The sequence below is a fragment of the Pleurodeles waltl genome, chromosome 3_1 (genome assembly GCF_031143425.1).
Source record: "Pleurodeles waltl isolate 20211129_DDA chromosome 3_1, aPleWal1.hap1.20221129, whole genome shotgun sequence".
Taxonomy (NCBI): domain Eukaryota; kingdom Metazoa; phylum Chordata; class Amphibia; order Caudata; family Salamandridae; genus Pleurodeles; species Pleurodeles waltl.
The window spans coordinates 1,964,631,482-1,964,647,140 of NC_090440.1; the positions used below are offsets into that span (position 1 = coordinate 1,964,631,482).

At 42.6% G+C, this 15,659-nt stretch overlaps 1 protein-coding gene across 2 annotated transcripts in view; it reads left to right on the plus strand.

Moving 5' to 3' along the window:
- ITGAE (integrin subunit alpha E) overlaps nucleotides 1-15,659 on the plus strand; it is an 874,109-nt gene that overhangs the window by 415,800 nt on the left and 442,650 nt on the right. For both annotated transcript variants that reach the window (XM_069226334.1, XM_069226335.1), the window contains exon 12: nucleotides 14,280-14,347. In XM_069226334.1, the coding sequence (XP_069082435.1) occupies nucleotides 14,280-14,347 (68 nt within the window). The remainder of the gene's footprint in view (nucleotides 1-14,279; nucleotides 14,348-15,659) is intronic.

Below are 15,659 nucleotides of genomic sequence, written 5' to 3' on the forward strand. Positions count from 1 at the left end.
TTGTATGAGCATATCATAATTAGAGTTATGTATTAGGAGTTTGCTGATTTAATCATTAGGCCTTAGCTTAGCGAGGGTCTGGTCCTAGTTGCCTGGTCTCATATTAAACTGTATTTTTCTAAACGTGCAATGTGCTGTTTTCCTGAAGGACACCAAGCTGTATTTTTCCAGAAGCTAGATGTGTGTAGTCATAGTAAATTATTTTTCATGAGAACTGACTTGCTCAAGGAGACATTCTTGCTGAATGCAACAGTGTAATTCGTAACAGGTGCAAGGCTGCCTGGAGTAGGAGAAACAATAGAGCTACTGACTGGTGCGCAAAGTGTAACTTTTCTTACCTGACATTCTAACCGATGAAGACGTCAATAACATGGACCAATCAGTGACATGAGAACTGTAGTTTGTGGGAAATTCTGGCAAAGTGTGTGGAGGATTATTGGACAGAGATAAAGATGCACCAATTATTATCCAATGAGGAATTATGAACTAATTGGGTAGATTTGATTTAACGGAGTGACCCAAGGAGAGATAACACACACCTTTTGAGAGCAGAGCAGAGACGTAGAGAGACAGAGACTTTTCACTTCTTTTGCTTGCCCTTTACCCTTTGAACCATCATCTACTTACCTTATACTTACCTCTCCTCCATATGAGGGAAGAGTCCTATTCCTTAACTATGCCATATTGAGACTTTGCCCCGTTCTATCTCTGCCGATGGCGAAATGGACTGATGTCCTGAGGACGAAGACTGAAGATGTTTGCTGATCTGTTGGACTGGTAACTATCTGATGCAAAATTGTAATTGTCTGTTTGCCTTTCCTTTCTAGGTACCAACTGCTATTTTTACAGATGCTATAGTTAGATGTTTTCCATATTTGTGTTTGCTAAATTGTTTTGCATGAAGCCCAACATGCTGATGCTAATTTGAGGTTAGTTAAAGTGTTCACTAATATCTAACGCAAATAGACAAATGCTTTGTTGAATCATGTATTAACGGGACTTTGCTAAGTTGCTTCATATTAATGCTGTGACTAAATGCTGAATAATATTCTCTATGCATTGTTTAATTGAGTTCTAATTAAGAATCTGAAGAAAGTACTAATGAGATTGAGTGCTAATGAGATTAACAGAGATAATCTTAGATTGTAACCAATAGGGAAATAAATATCCTAACACTTAACTAGTTTGTTGTTGTTATTCATGACTGAAAGGTCATGGCGTGTTCCACTATTGCTTCTTATTAAATGTTATTGATTAACTTGTTGATTAGTTACTGTGAATATTGATTGGGTTATTAATCTATTGATTTGTGATGGCAAGAGATACCTCGTACTGGGAAGTCCCCGAACGTGGTCCAAAGGTTCATCAACCTAGGCGTGTCTCCTTGTAAATTTACTTATCAAGGCTGTGACACACTAGCAGTTTTGGTAGCAGTGTGGATGGTTTGGCCCTTGGGGCCCCAGTACAAGGGACTACGGTTTGATACGATTTGATAGAGTTATTGGTTCAAGAGGTCTGCTAGACATTGATGGGCGTGGTTTGGAAGTAAGCAAGGTGTATCGGAAAAAATTGGGTTTGGGAAAATTATTTTTTTACAATAATGCAAATGGGAGAGATGATGTCCCCCTAAGCCCCAAATGACTTTCCCGGAATCTCGGAGTTTGCTGAAAGGAGTTTGAGTGTGTTCTCGGCGTTCTAGTGATAGTGTGAATGAAAGTAGGGTTTGCGCTTGCACAGCGTATGCATACCGCAGGTGAATTGTGAAGTTTGTGAGGATTTTAGGCCAAATGATGATGTTTTAGTAGGGGTGTGCGTACTCCGCAGTGTGAGAGTAGGGAAGTCGGCAAACTTCATGTGAGTGTGACGCTTTGTGCTAAAAAATTGTCCACGTGGTTGTTGATGATGTACGGACCCTGCGTGGTCTAAGACTCCGGAGTGTATTGATAAGTGTATGAGACACTTGGTTTATGTTGTAATTTGTGCGGTTTTATAGGTGGATGGTGAACTCCTCAAGTCAAGTATGAGTCAAAGTGAGTGAATGAAAACTTTGATGGAGATTTGGTAAGTTCTAAAGTGCACTAGAACGACCCATTGACAAGTCGAGAGTAAAATTTGCGGGTCAAATTTTGCTTGCGAGTGCGGGATCTGAGAAGGAGAGAGTAGCGGACGAGGCCAAGCGCAATCTCTGTAAAGTTCTGAAGCAATTGTGTTACCCTTTCCTGTAGTGAACTGGCAAATTTGAGTTTATTATTGGTTGGTGCTCCCGTTATATTGCATTAGTTTGTGTGAATTCGAGAGTGGGAGGACAAGCCACAAGACTTTGTCAGCCGCAGTGTGTGTGAGTGACATCATTGGAGCCGCGCTGTGATAGGTCAGTTAGTGAGAAGGGTCGTGCACGGATTGGCAGCCGTCCGTGAGAGGCAATTGGTTGAGAAGGTAGGCGAAGAGAGTTCTGGGAATTAAACTCACTTCCTGATTTGATTGCAAATAAAATAAAAGGATGTAAAAATGAAAGTATTCAAGGCTTTAAATATCGCCTTGAGGGGAGACGTATATATCACCGCGAGTGTAGGGAAGGTTACACTGCCAGAAGATACACCAGCTTATGCTGTGATGGGGGAAAAGGGTGTCACGCCATGTCTTTGGTTAAAGCAATGGTGCAAAGCAACAGAGAAAGAAGGGTGTTTGGCGTTTCCAGAGCACGGAACGTTCAATTTGAGGATTTTGGAAAATTTGTGGAGGGTGCTAAATGAGCTAAAGCCACCTCCGAGTCCAGCACAGTTTGAGGCGTTAGCAATTTGGGAGCTGATGGCCATACGACAACAGCAACAGAAATTTGAAAGGAGAATGAGGAAAGCAGAAAAGACACTAGCGGAAGCTAGGTGGGATAGTGCACAGAGTTTGGAGAAGGGAAACGATAGATGGGGTCAGGCTGTTTCCAGCAATAGCTCAAGAAGGTGAAGAGAAAGGGGGGAAAGCCACTTGTAAGACTGACAAAAGTTCTTCCAAAGACAAAGAGGCTAGGAAGCCATGGTCAGAGGTAGATGAGTCAGACGATGATGAGTTCCTTAATCAGTTACTGAATGACCGACCACCGCCATATGCAATAGATGACAATAAACCAAGTACTAGCACATGTCCTGCAGGTTCGACTCAAAAGAAGGTGACATCGAATCCGATACAGGTTAGTCCTGTCTCGACACCAGTCCCGGTACAGAGTAGTTTTAGTCGTCCACTGCCCAGGGTATACAATCTCAGCTGCAACAACCGCAGGTTCAGCGACTTTATCCTGATGTCCCAATCTTAGAGACTACAACAAATCTGATGATGCCGACAGAGCCAATATATGGAAGACTAAAGTTGATTCAGACTGATCCCACTCCACCTTTACTGCCCCAGGTACAGCAATAAATGATTCCGAATTACACTTCGGTCACAGGACAGCAGTCGACCATGGCACCAGTAGTGAACCAGAATATGGGAGTTAATACTCCACAGGTTTTGGGAAACAGGCAGCCGCCCACTGCCATATCTTTGCCCATTACAGTTGGTCCACGAGTACCTTTGTATGCGCAGGTGAAGCCTAGTGTATGCGATCAAGGGGTAATGGCTCAAGAGATGACAAGAGGAGGGTTCGTAGGGAGCTCTCAAGGAACAACTCCAGTGGAACCGATATTTGAAGGATCTAGGTCTTTGTTAGACTTCAGTCCGATTGGGGCTCCTACAGAGGCCATGAGACAGACAGGTTCGAGCCTGTTAACTCCGCAGATCTCAAGTGTGAATATACTGCAGACACCTTTAGCTCAGGCTGGGAATATCTCCTTACAAGGGTTAACAGCACAACAGTTGAACGACTGGTTAGACAAGCTTAACACTCCACAGACTACTCCTGCAGCAGCAGGGAGAAGGGAAGGAGAAGAGTACCTGAATTTTGTGAGGTTGGGCATGGAGGCCAATGAACTTGTTGAAGGGAGCATGGGAGTGAACAGGTTAGAGTCATACACGGAAGCAGAACTGAGATACTTGTGTCCAAAGATAACGAAAGAAGTGAGCTGGGTGCACTAGAGGTTGGCAAACCTGGCAGATAAATATGGGATGAAGGCACACCTCAAAGAGATATTGCAGAGTGCACAAGTTTGGGGAGCCTTAGAAAAGTGGGAAGGCAGATGGGCGAAGAAAAGAGATAAGAGGAAAAGTGATTGCATAGAGCAGTCAGCAAAGGCATTACCGGATACCGGTGCAGTAAAGATGTTGCCAAAACTGCTGGAGGGGTTCTTTTCCATGTGCCGTGGACTAGAGGTGATAATCTGTCTTTTACGAATGATTTTCCCAGGCTGAGGGAGAAGCCAATAGAGTGGTATCAGCAGACGGACAGGTTTGTGAAGCTTGCGAAGTGCCTTTGGGAAGACCTGAATACTCTCTTTGAGATCATACTTACAGCTGATTTGTGGCTTGAGTGCAAGAGAAGTGTGGATTGGCCGACAGCGGAACCGGCAAGGGACAGGATCACAGCAGCACCGTCTCCTGAGGTGATGAAGTATTACTATAAGGTGATTGAGTTCCTGAAATCGAGAGTTTCACCGAAGAACATTGATTGGCAAAAGATTGATCGGACGGCTCAGGAAGCCAAGGAGTCGATACATGCCTACTATGAGAGGTTGTTGAAGGGGTTCAAGCACTACAGTGGTACAGAGGTTGTTGAGGCGAAGGACATGAATCACCTTGTGTTTAGATTTGTTGAAGGGTTGAGACCTGAGATTAGCCAGATGATAAAGAGTCACTTGATTTGCTGGCAAGCAAAGCCGATTGACGAGGTATTGCAGTATGCGAAGTACTGTAGTGACGAGATTGAACTAAAGCAGAGAAAGTTGAAAGAGAAAGCGATGGTGATGCAAATTAAGGCAGCACAATCAGGGATGCAGGGAGGTTGTCTACAGCAGATGGTGCAACAGCCGCAAGGAAACGGGATGTTTCAAGCGCAAGTGAGAGGCAGAGGTCACAGAGGTTTTGTGAATCGAAGGCCAGATTTGAAAACTGTAGTGGTTCAAAATGATGTGCAGGGGATGAAGAAGATGTTACCTTGTTAAGCTTGCGGGGTCGTTGGACATTGGAAGCGGGAGTGTCCGATGATGGTGCAGGAGGGTGTTGTTCAACAAAGCAATGATGTCAGTTCATTCCAAAACATGAGAGGACCGAGATTGAGAGGTCCGAATATGAATTTTCAGAATAATGTGAATCAAATGCAGGGTTTTCAACCCATGCAGCAGGTGCAGATGCCACGTATACAGCCGATGCAGTTACAACAAATGCAACAGCAGGTTCCCATGGTACCTAGACAGCAAATGCAAGTACCTTTAGCACCAATGGAACAGCAACAGATGATGCTTCCTCAACAGGTCACTGGTCAAAGAATGAGTCAAAAGAACACAGTGCATCAGTTCCCATTGCGCGGCGAGAATGGAATAAACGACGAATGGTCGGATGAGAGTTCAGATACTGAGGAGTGTAGACTTGCAGCATCCTTAGAGGTAGATCAGAAAGGGCCCTATGTTCAAGGGAAGGTAATGGGTCACAAGGTTTCATTCTTGGTTGACACAGGAGCTACACGCTGTATAGTCAGAAGTGCAGAGGTTCCAAAACTGCCTCTTTCGGGACGGACAGTTAAGGTAGTGGGAGTAGCAAACCAACTCCTGGCTAACCCGATCACAGATCCGGTGCAGGTTGAGCTTGGCACTTTCCAAGGATTGCATAGATTTGTGGTTTGTGATTCAAGTCCTGTGTCCCTACTGGGAAGAGACTCACTGTGCAAGACAAGGTGTTCAATCACCTGTTCAAATGAGGGGATTGAGGTTCAGACAAACAGTGACGATGAAGGAGAAGAGGAGCAGGGATCAGAGCCTGAAACTGAGACTACAGACGAGGACTATCCTCTGATTAACTTCTTGCCGATGTTCACAGTGGCTGATCTCCCGGCGGACTTGCAGGGAACAGTCCAAGAGAAAGTGTGGGATTTGACAGGGAAAGAAGTAGGACTGATAAAAGGAGTAGAACCAGTTAAAGTCGGTGTGAAGCCAAATGCTGTGTTCCCCCAGGTACCGCAGTATCATAGGGCGCAGGATGTCCTTATAAAGGTTGCGCAATTAATTGCAGACTTTGTGAGACAAGGAGTCTTGAGAGAAGTGATGAGCAGTCCATGTAATTCACCAATAATAGGACTGAGAAAGCCCTGTGGGAAGGTTCAGATTGTTCAAGATTTGAGAAAGATCAATGTCATAATGGTGAAATGCTGCCCAGTGGTGCCAAATCCAGCTGCGATTATTTTTCAGATTCCATGTGATGCAGCATGGTTCACAGTAATTCATTTGTCCCAAGCGTTCTTTTCTGTGCCTCTTCTTGAGGACAGCCAGTTTCTCTTCAGTTTTAAATTCCTGGACATGGTTTACAGTTGGTGTTGAATCGCTCAAGGGTTTTCAGAATCACCTTCCATATTCAATCAGATATTAAAGAAGGATTTGGAGTCATTGAAGTTGCCCTTTCAATCGACTCTAGTGCAGTACATGGATGATTTGTTGATCGCATCCAAAACAAGGGATGAGTGCAGGTATGATTCGATTGTCTTACTGAATCATCTGGGAAAGAACGGACACAAGGTGTCCCCCAAGAAATTGCAATATTGCCAGAAAGAGGTGAAGTACTTGGGTCATCAAATTGAGAAAAGGTTGAGGAAATTATCCAGGGAAAGAGTGACTGCACTGTTACAGATGAATCCCCCAACAACACGGAGAGATGTTAAGATGTTTTTAGGAATGGTGGGTTACTGTCGTCAGTGGATCCTGAATTTCTCAGTCATCTCCAAGCAATTGGTGAGTCTGACAGTCAAGGAAGGGCCAGATGTTATAGTGTTGAAAGATAAGGAAATTAAGGCGTTTACTGAGTTAAGAGAGAGCATGTGCAGGGCTCCAGCTTTAGGTAAGCCTGACTACTCAAAGCCTTTTGTTCTGTTTTGTCATGAACGTGATGCTTGTTCTTTGTCTGTCCTGACACAACTCCATGGAGGTGCAAACCGACCAGTAGCATATTTTTCAGCTACTTTGGACCCAGTTGCAGCTGCCTTACCAGGTTGTCTGCGTGCAGTAGCAGCAGTTGGTCAAAGCCTCACACAGTGTGAAGGTATAGTGATGGGACATCCTATAACGGTCATGGTCCCTCACTCAGTTGAAATCCTGTTGACCTGTGCTAAAACGCAGCTCATGACAAATGCAAGTTTGACAAAATATGCAACGATTATATTGGGGTCACCAAATGTAACGTTGAAGAGATGTACAGTGTTGAACCAGGCAACTTTGCTTCCAAATGAAAACACAGAGGTTGAAAATGTGGAAGATGTAGAACATGATTGTCCTGAGGTAACAGAAATGTGCACCAAACTGAGGCCTGATATTAAAGATACCAATTGGAAGAAAATGACCAAATTATCTTTGTTGATGGCTCATGTTTGAGAGACTCAGTAGGAGTGTTGAGAGCTGGATACGCTGTATGCACGATCTCTGGTATCCTGGAAGCGTCTTGGCTTCAAGGAGTATATTCTGCTCAAGTAACTGAGTTGGTTGCTCTTACTAGAGCTTGCTATGCCACTTCCCAGTTGAGAGTGACTATCTATACTGAGAGCCGCTACGGATTCGGAATTGTCCATGACTTTGGCCAGCTGTGGTCACAGAGGGGCTTCTTGACCTCCTCTTGTTCGCCAGTGAAAAATGGTGAGAGAATTAAGGAGTTGTTGCACGCGATTCAGTTACCTCATTAAAATAGCCGTGGTGAAATGCAGTGCTCACCTGAAGTCACAAGACTTTGTTTCAATGGGGAATGGATATGCGGATCAAGTCACAAGGTTTTGTGCATTGAACTGTATATCGTTTAAAGACCAGTGGGAATTGTTACCTGAAACAGAAAATGAGACATGCACAGGTTATGCCTTAAGGGTGATTAACACGTTGGAAGAGTTGAGATTGTTGCAGGGTTGTGCTAGCAAAGATGAGAAGCGTTCTTGGGTTAGGATGCAATGCGTACCAAGACCAGATGACTTGTGGGTCTCAGATGAAGGGAAAATGGTCCTGCTGAACATTCTTTTTTCACAATTTGCAAGGTTTTACCATGGTCAGGCAATTGCTAAAGGGGTGTGTTAGTGAGAGGAAAGAGGGCACTCAGGGAAAATCCGGCAACCAATAAACCTGAAAGGTGCCTTCACAAGGGACTACACCCAACCCTTAAGGGTTTACATGATAAACCAAAGCTAATGTAACATAAGTGTGAGGCACTCAAAACGTGTATGTATATGGTAAAATAACTTCTCCAGAAAATGAATTAACAATCAAAGTCAGAACAGTTCTTAATATATGATCTAGTCCTCGTGATTTATTGAGAATGTTCTTGAAGAACTTGAGTCCCAACTGCCCAAATACCCAAAACTCCAAGCCAACACGTGTTTCCTCATGGGAAAATGACCGAAACGACTTCTTCAGGGCTTATACGCAATGCGAGTGAACAATATCTGAGCACCCGTCGTACGTTCGCATGAAGTCCGTTGGTCCAAAACAAAACGGACCAAGTCTGAATCCAGTTACAAAAACATTGTTTCCACACGTTTCTTCTAGTTTCTTCCAGTATCCTAGTCATTAAACCGTGAGCCAAAACCATGAAGTTCCCGGCATGTGTTCTTGCCAGATCCCAGTAGCGAGTACGTCGGCGTCCGGAGAAGTTATTTTACCATATACATACACGTATTGAGTGCCTCACACTTATGTTACATTTACCATGGTCAGGCACATATTGGGAGTGATGCCATGATTAGGTTGTTCAAAATTGACTGGTTTAACCCGAAGGTCAGACAAGCTGCTGAAGTGATTTGCCATAGGTGTATCATCTGCCAACAGATGAATGCGGGGAAGGGGACAGTGGTGAATTTGAGCCACAGTGGGAGAGCTGGAGGTCTATTTAGAAGAATGCAATTGGACTTTATTGAGATGCCTGTGTGTGGAGGTTTGAGGTATGTGTTGGTGATTGTGTGTATCTTTAGTCATTGGATTGAAGCGTACCCTACACGCAGGAATGACAGCCTCACAATAGCGAAGCTGCTGCTTAGGAAATTGATACTATGTTTCGGGTTTCCAATCTCTTTAGAATCAGACAGGGGAAGTCACTTCAACAATGAGGTGGTTAAGCTATTGTGTGCAGCATTGAACATTGAACAGAAGTTGCATTGTAGTTATCGCCCTGAAGCATCAGGACTAGTGGAGCAGATGAATGGTACCCTGAAGTCTAGAATGGTGCAAATGTGTGCAGCCACGAATTTGAAATGGGCCGATGCATTACCTTTGGTGCTAATGTCAATGAGAAATATACCTAACAAGAAAACAGAACTGTCTCCTCATGTGATTCTCATGGGCTGAGCTATGAGACTGCCCGCAGTGCCTGCAAATGCTCTTGTAAATATCACAGATAATATGGTGTTGGACTACTGCAAGGGTCTGGCTGATGTGGTCCGCTCTATTTTTCACCAGGTGGAAGCTACCACCCTGCCCCCGATAAATGATCCAGGACACAACCTGAAAGCTGGTGACTGGGTTGTCATCAAGAAACACGTAAGGAAGACATGTTTGGAGCCATGGTGAAAGGGGCCATATCAAGTGATACTGACGACTACTACTGCTGTGAAGTGTGCGGGAATTCCGAACTGGATCCATGCCAGTCACATGAAAAAGGTGACGTGTCCAACTGATGAGGAAGTTGAGTTGTTGAAAGTACCAACAACAGGGAAGGAAGTCCCAGGGCCGGAGAGTGATCAAAGGGGAACTGAGACTGAAGGAGAGCCCGTTGAGGACGGCTTGGTCACTCCAGTAAGAGACGAAGGAGGAGAGATCCAGAGGGGTGAGGGTGAGCCTATCTCAACTGAGGCAACAGGAGAGCCTAATCAAAGGGAGGTTCTCCAAGAAGCAGACGATTATGGAAATGAGCTAGAGCATTTGACAGACCCAGAAGGCGAAGGAGTTGAGGTGGAAGAGAGTCAGAGTGTCCAAACTCCTCCTCAGCAAATTGCAGGTCCATCAGGAGAAAACACTGTAGAGCCAGAGGAGGGTGAAGGGTTGCCACAAGAGAGATAAAAAAACAGAGAGACATTGAAAGGAGATAAGTGGCCAGAATTGCAAATGAAAAGGGTAGAAGTGGTTGTCGAAGATGCAATAGAGTAAGAGGTTGACACAACAAGGAGAGAAGATTTAAGTGAAGGAGAGTTACAAGGTGATTGCAAATTGAAAAGAAAGAGAGTAGCAAACAGAAGGTACGCAGGTCCTGAATGGGCGTATGCAACTACAGCTGAATGGCAACAAGAGTTCTTGGCATTTTGTTTTGATCGAGAAATTCCAGGTCAGTACTTCGGCATTTGAGTCTGACTGGAGAAACTGAATTGGTGTAAAGATCGAATTGAAGTTGAGAAACTAAGAAAAGAGAATGAGAATTTACCAGATGAGACTTTGAAAACCTGAATTGACTTTTGAAAAACCGATTTTGACAAGCTGCTAACCTGAATTGACAAAGAACCTGGGAGTGCACTGCAAGCTGTATATAATTGCTGAAGGAAGACTTTCGCTTGTTTGACTTTTGCTGCGAGGAAAAAAAAAAAAGAGGAAGAGAAGAACATTTGTAACCATCCTCTGTTGTTGTTTGTATTAACCATCATTCACTTTCTGATTCTTTACAGATCATGGCTAACACTAGTCAGGATAATAGAGGGAGTAAGCGTTGTAAATATTTGGGTGTTGGTTTAGGTGTTGTGTGTGTGATGTTCATTATGGTTGTGATTGTGGGTGTGACACTAATGGATAAGAGCGGGGCTAACAATGCAACAATTCCTGAGACTACCACTACACTAACAGCTTGGGAGAGGTTTGAGCTGGATACAAAATATTTGCATGAGGGAACTAATGCAAAAGTGGAACTCTCCACTAATGTTTTCTATTGCTTGCTGAGTGAGTATGTTGACACAATGGATGCAAAAGATTGCTTTGTGTGTACACAGATTCCTGTTTCAGTACAAGAGGGGGTTACCTATCATAGTCTGCCACTAACCTATGGGATAAGTTGTAGTTTGTTACTAACAAGATTCTATAACCAGGAAGAGATTCAATACTTTTACTCGAATTATGATCTTGTGTTTTCTTATGTGCATTTAATAGAGGATTTGAGTGAGGTAGCTAGATACTATAGTATAAAGTTAGTTAAAGGCTTCTTTGAGTCGACATTGACGATTAGCACATCTTGTGGACACTGCAATAACGTGACATGCTTGCTTACACCTGTAGAGAAAAGTTTTCTAGATCACACAGAAGATAGGAGAAGGGCATTAAAGTGTAAATTAGAAAAAGGATTGCAGCAGCGTGTTTTTGCTAGTAGTGTAGGGTATGGTGCAATTAGAGAACAAGGGAAGCTAGCTTTAAATGCATAACACGTAGGGAAGCTTTGCATATCTAGGCCGAAATCATATTATAACAATGTGTTTGTGGGAACGAGTGAATGTAAGCATGTGTTTTTGTTTTGGAGTAAGTGGACATTCATGTTAAATGGACAGGATCCTGCAATCCCTGGGATCTATTATATATGTGGACTTAATGCTTATTACCGTCTTCCAAAGGGATGGTATGGGACATGTTATTTGGGGATAGTTTTCCCAAAGATATATCAACTTGACGATTTGAAAAGGTTTCCGAATTTGTCTGAATTACATCGTACTAGACAGAAGAGAGAAACTGTGCTGGTGTAGTAGGAGACATATTTGGAGCGATAATTCCTTCATTGGGAGTTATCTTAAATTCTATAAAGATTTGAAAGTTGTCTACTATTGTGGATAACATGCTGACAAATTTTTCAGGGGCTATACTCCTGATGGATACTGAACTTGCTGCGTAGAGGGTTATGACTCTTCAAAACAGGCTTGCTTTAGACATTCTTTTAGCGAAAAATGGCGGAGTTTGTAAGATGCTTAATGAGCGTCATTGTTGTGCCTATATACCAGATAATAGTAATGAGATTAGAAGTATGCTTCCTAACTTGACTAAGGACAGTATGGATTTGAAGGAATTGAAAGAACCAGGTGTTTGGGAAAAGGTTGGAAAGGGATTTGCTTCAGTGGAGAATTGGCTTAGTAACATTTGGGATGGGATATTGTCTAAAATAATACAGGGAATATTGATTGTTGTAGCTTGTTTATTTGGATTATGGGTGGCATGTAAAATTAGCAAAAGAATAAAATTGAAAATGGCGAAAAATAATAAGAGGAGGGAAGAAAAACAAAGGGAAAATTGTACAGGGCAAAATCGAAGGGGAAGCCAATAATGGAGGAAATTGAGTTGAGAGAATTTTAATATGTAAAATTTCTGGGAGAAGGTTTATGTGATGACAAGAGTCATCAGAGGAGGGATTGTTGGAGTGTGTTTTTTTTCAAAATCAATATTAACATGAAAAGCTTGCAATATATTGTGGGTTGAAGCTGCATAGAAAATGTGTTATCAAAGAAAATAATGTACGCATTTGAAATGTGCCCACGGGGAGTGGCTACCAACGTATACGAAGACTAATGAAAGCTTGTTAATTCTGAATTAATTATGTACTAATGTTTTGAATTTGTATAAGCATATCATAATTAGAGTTATGTATTAGGAGTTTGCTTATTTAATCATTAGGCCTTAGCTTAGCGAAGGTCTGGGCCTAGTTACCTGGTCTCATATTAAACTGTATTTTTCTAAATGTGCAATGTTCTGTTTTCCTGAAGGACACAAAGCGGCATTTTTCCAGAAGCTAGATGTGTGTAGTCGTAGTAAATTCTTTCTCATGAGAACTGACTTGCTCAAGGAGACATTCTTGCTGAATGCAAAAGTGTAATTCGTAACAGGTGCAAGGCTGCCTGGAGTAGGAGAAACAATAGAGCTACTGACTGGTGCGCAAAGTGTAACTTTTCTTACCTGACATTCTAACCGATGAAGACGTCAATAACATGGACCAATCAGTGACATGAGAACTGTGGTTTGTGGAAAATTCTGGTGTGGAGGATTATTGGACAGAGATAAAGATGCACCAATTATTATCCAAAGAGGAATTATGAGCTAATTGGGTAGATTTGATTTAACTGAGTGACCCAAGGAGAGATAACACACACCTTTTGAGAGCAGAGCAGAGACGCAGAGAGACAGAGACTTTTCACTTCTTTTGCTTGCCCTTTACCCTTTGAACCATCCTCTACTTACCTTATACTTACCTCTCCTCCATATGAGGGAAGAGTCCTATTCCTTAACAATGCTATATTGAGACTTTGCCCCGTTCTATCTCTGCCGATGACGAAATCGACTGACGTCCTGAGGACGAAGACTGAAGCTGTTTGCTGATCTGTTGGACTGGTAACTATCTGATGCAAAATTGTGATTGTTTGTTTGCCTTTCCTTTCTAGGTACCAACTGCTATTTTTACAGAGGCCATAGTTAGATGTTTTCCAAATTTGTGTTTGCAAAATTGTTTTGCATGAAGCCCAACATGCTGATGCTAATTCGAGGTTAGTTAAGGTGTTCACTAATATCTGACGCAAATAGACAAATGACTGAGTTCCTGCTTTGTTGAATCATGTATTAGCGGGACTTTGCTAAGTTGCTTCATATTAATGCTGTGACTAAATACTGAATAATATTCTCTATGCATTGTTTAATTGAGTTCTAATTGTGAATCTGAAGAAAGTACTAATGAGATTTAGTGCTAATGAGATTAACAGAGATAATCTTAGATTGTAACCAATTGGGAAATAATTATCCTAACACATAACTAGTTTGTTGTGGTTATTCATGACTGAAAGGTCATGACGTGTTCCACTATTGCTTCTTATTAAATGTTATTGATTAACTTGTTGATTAGTTACTGTGAATATTGATTGGGTTATTAATCTATTGATTTGTGATGGCAAAAGATACCTTGTACTGGGAAGTCCCCGAACATGGTCCAAAGGTGCATCGACCTAGGCGTGTCTCCTTGTAAGTTTACTTATCAAGGCTCTGACGCGCTAGCAGTGCAAAAAATGATGTATTACATATGCGCAGCCTCATTGTCTTTATTAAAAAAACTATTTTTTGCCCTCCAGTGAAAAATCTACATTTCTGGCTTTAAGAGACAACCCAAACACAAAACACTTCCAAACATGTCAGCTGTTTGATTTCACGTAGTCATTTATCTTGTTTTCTGTTTCCTAGGCACTAAAGGAGATGTCCTGCAGTTTGAACTGGCAGAAATGGGGTTTAGCAGTCAGATACTTAACCAGGTATGCATGTTTTCTCTAAGAAGTCAACTGATTTTGTATGTAGCATTTTGGTGCAACCAGGGTCTAAAAATTTTGGTGTTGTTTCACATTGTGGAATAATTATTACTTCAAATGTTTTAAGCCTGGGTAAACACTAGAAATGAGCAGTTCTGGTCAAACTGCTACAACTGAAGGGTATGAACTGTTTCCTAAAACATTTTATTAAGAATGTTTGGGATTAGCATTTGTTAGAGACTGGTTATTGGTAGGGGTAAGTACACACCCACCACTAGCAATACACCCCCAAAACAGGGTTGTGCCCAGTCAAGGTCCCACAAAGTAGCATCTGGCTCAACCCCTGGTAGCTGGGCTTAACTCAGGAGACAGGGATGTAAAGCTTTTAAATACACTGTAGGAAGCTGGCCTGGTTCGTAGTGGGTACCTTGGGTACTTTCACCTTATACCAGGTCCAGTTATCCCTTTTTAGTGAAGTAGTAGTGTTCTAGCAGCTTAGGCTGATAGAGGTAGCTATAGCAGAGCAGCTTAGGCTGAACTAGGAGACATGCAAAGCTCATGCAATACCGCTTATAGTTACACAGTACTTATAAACAAGTAAAAACAATACTCAGTGTTACCAAAAATAAAGGTATTTATTTGGGTGACACAGTACCACAAATATCTTAGAGGCAATATTCCTTCTGGAGGTAAGTATTACACACAATATATACCCTAGACACCAAAATTAGACAATGCAAACAGTAGGAAATCCTATAGAATGCAATGGGAGAAAATAGGTCTAGAAACCATACACTAAGAAAGTGGAATGTGATTCACCAATTCCCCCCTAGACACGTGTAGTGTGTGCAGAATCTCTCAGGGAGTAAGAATACAGTAAAGGTAAGTAAAGTACCTCACCCCAGAGCCCAGAAAAGCAGGAGTAAAGTATTGCAGTTTTCTCGTTTTGGGGATTTTGCAGCAGCCAACCAAGTCTGCAAAGAACAACTGCTGGATTATTGGACCTGAAGACCTGCAAAGGAAGAGGACCAAGTCCAGAAGTCGAAAGAAGTTCCAGGAAGGACAGGAGCCCCTGCTAACCCAGAAGAGGCTGCAAAAGAAGAGTCCCCGGTTAGTTGAAGATTGCAGAAATGCCCCCTTGGAAGATGCCAGCGGGTTCCTGCATGATGCAAACGATATCCCACGCAGTGAAGATCGTTGCAGATGAGATTTCGTGTTGGAAGGCGCCAACAAGCCTTGGCTACGACAAAAGTGAGTTTTGCGTCAAAATGGTGCTGGATGCACCCAGGAGGGACCTGACGGCCTCAACTCTGTGTGA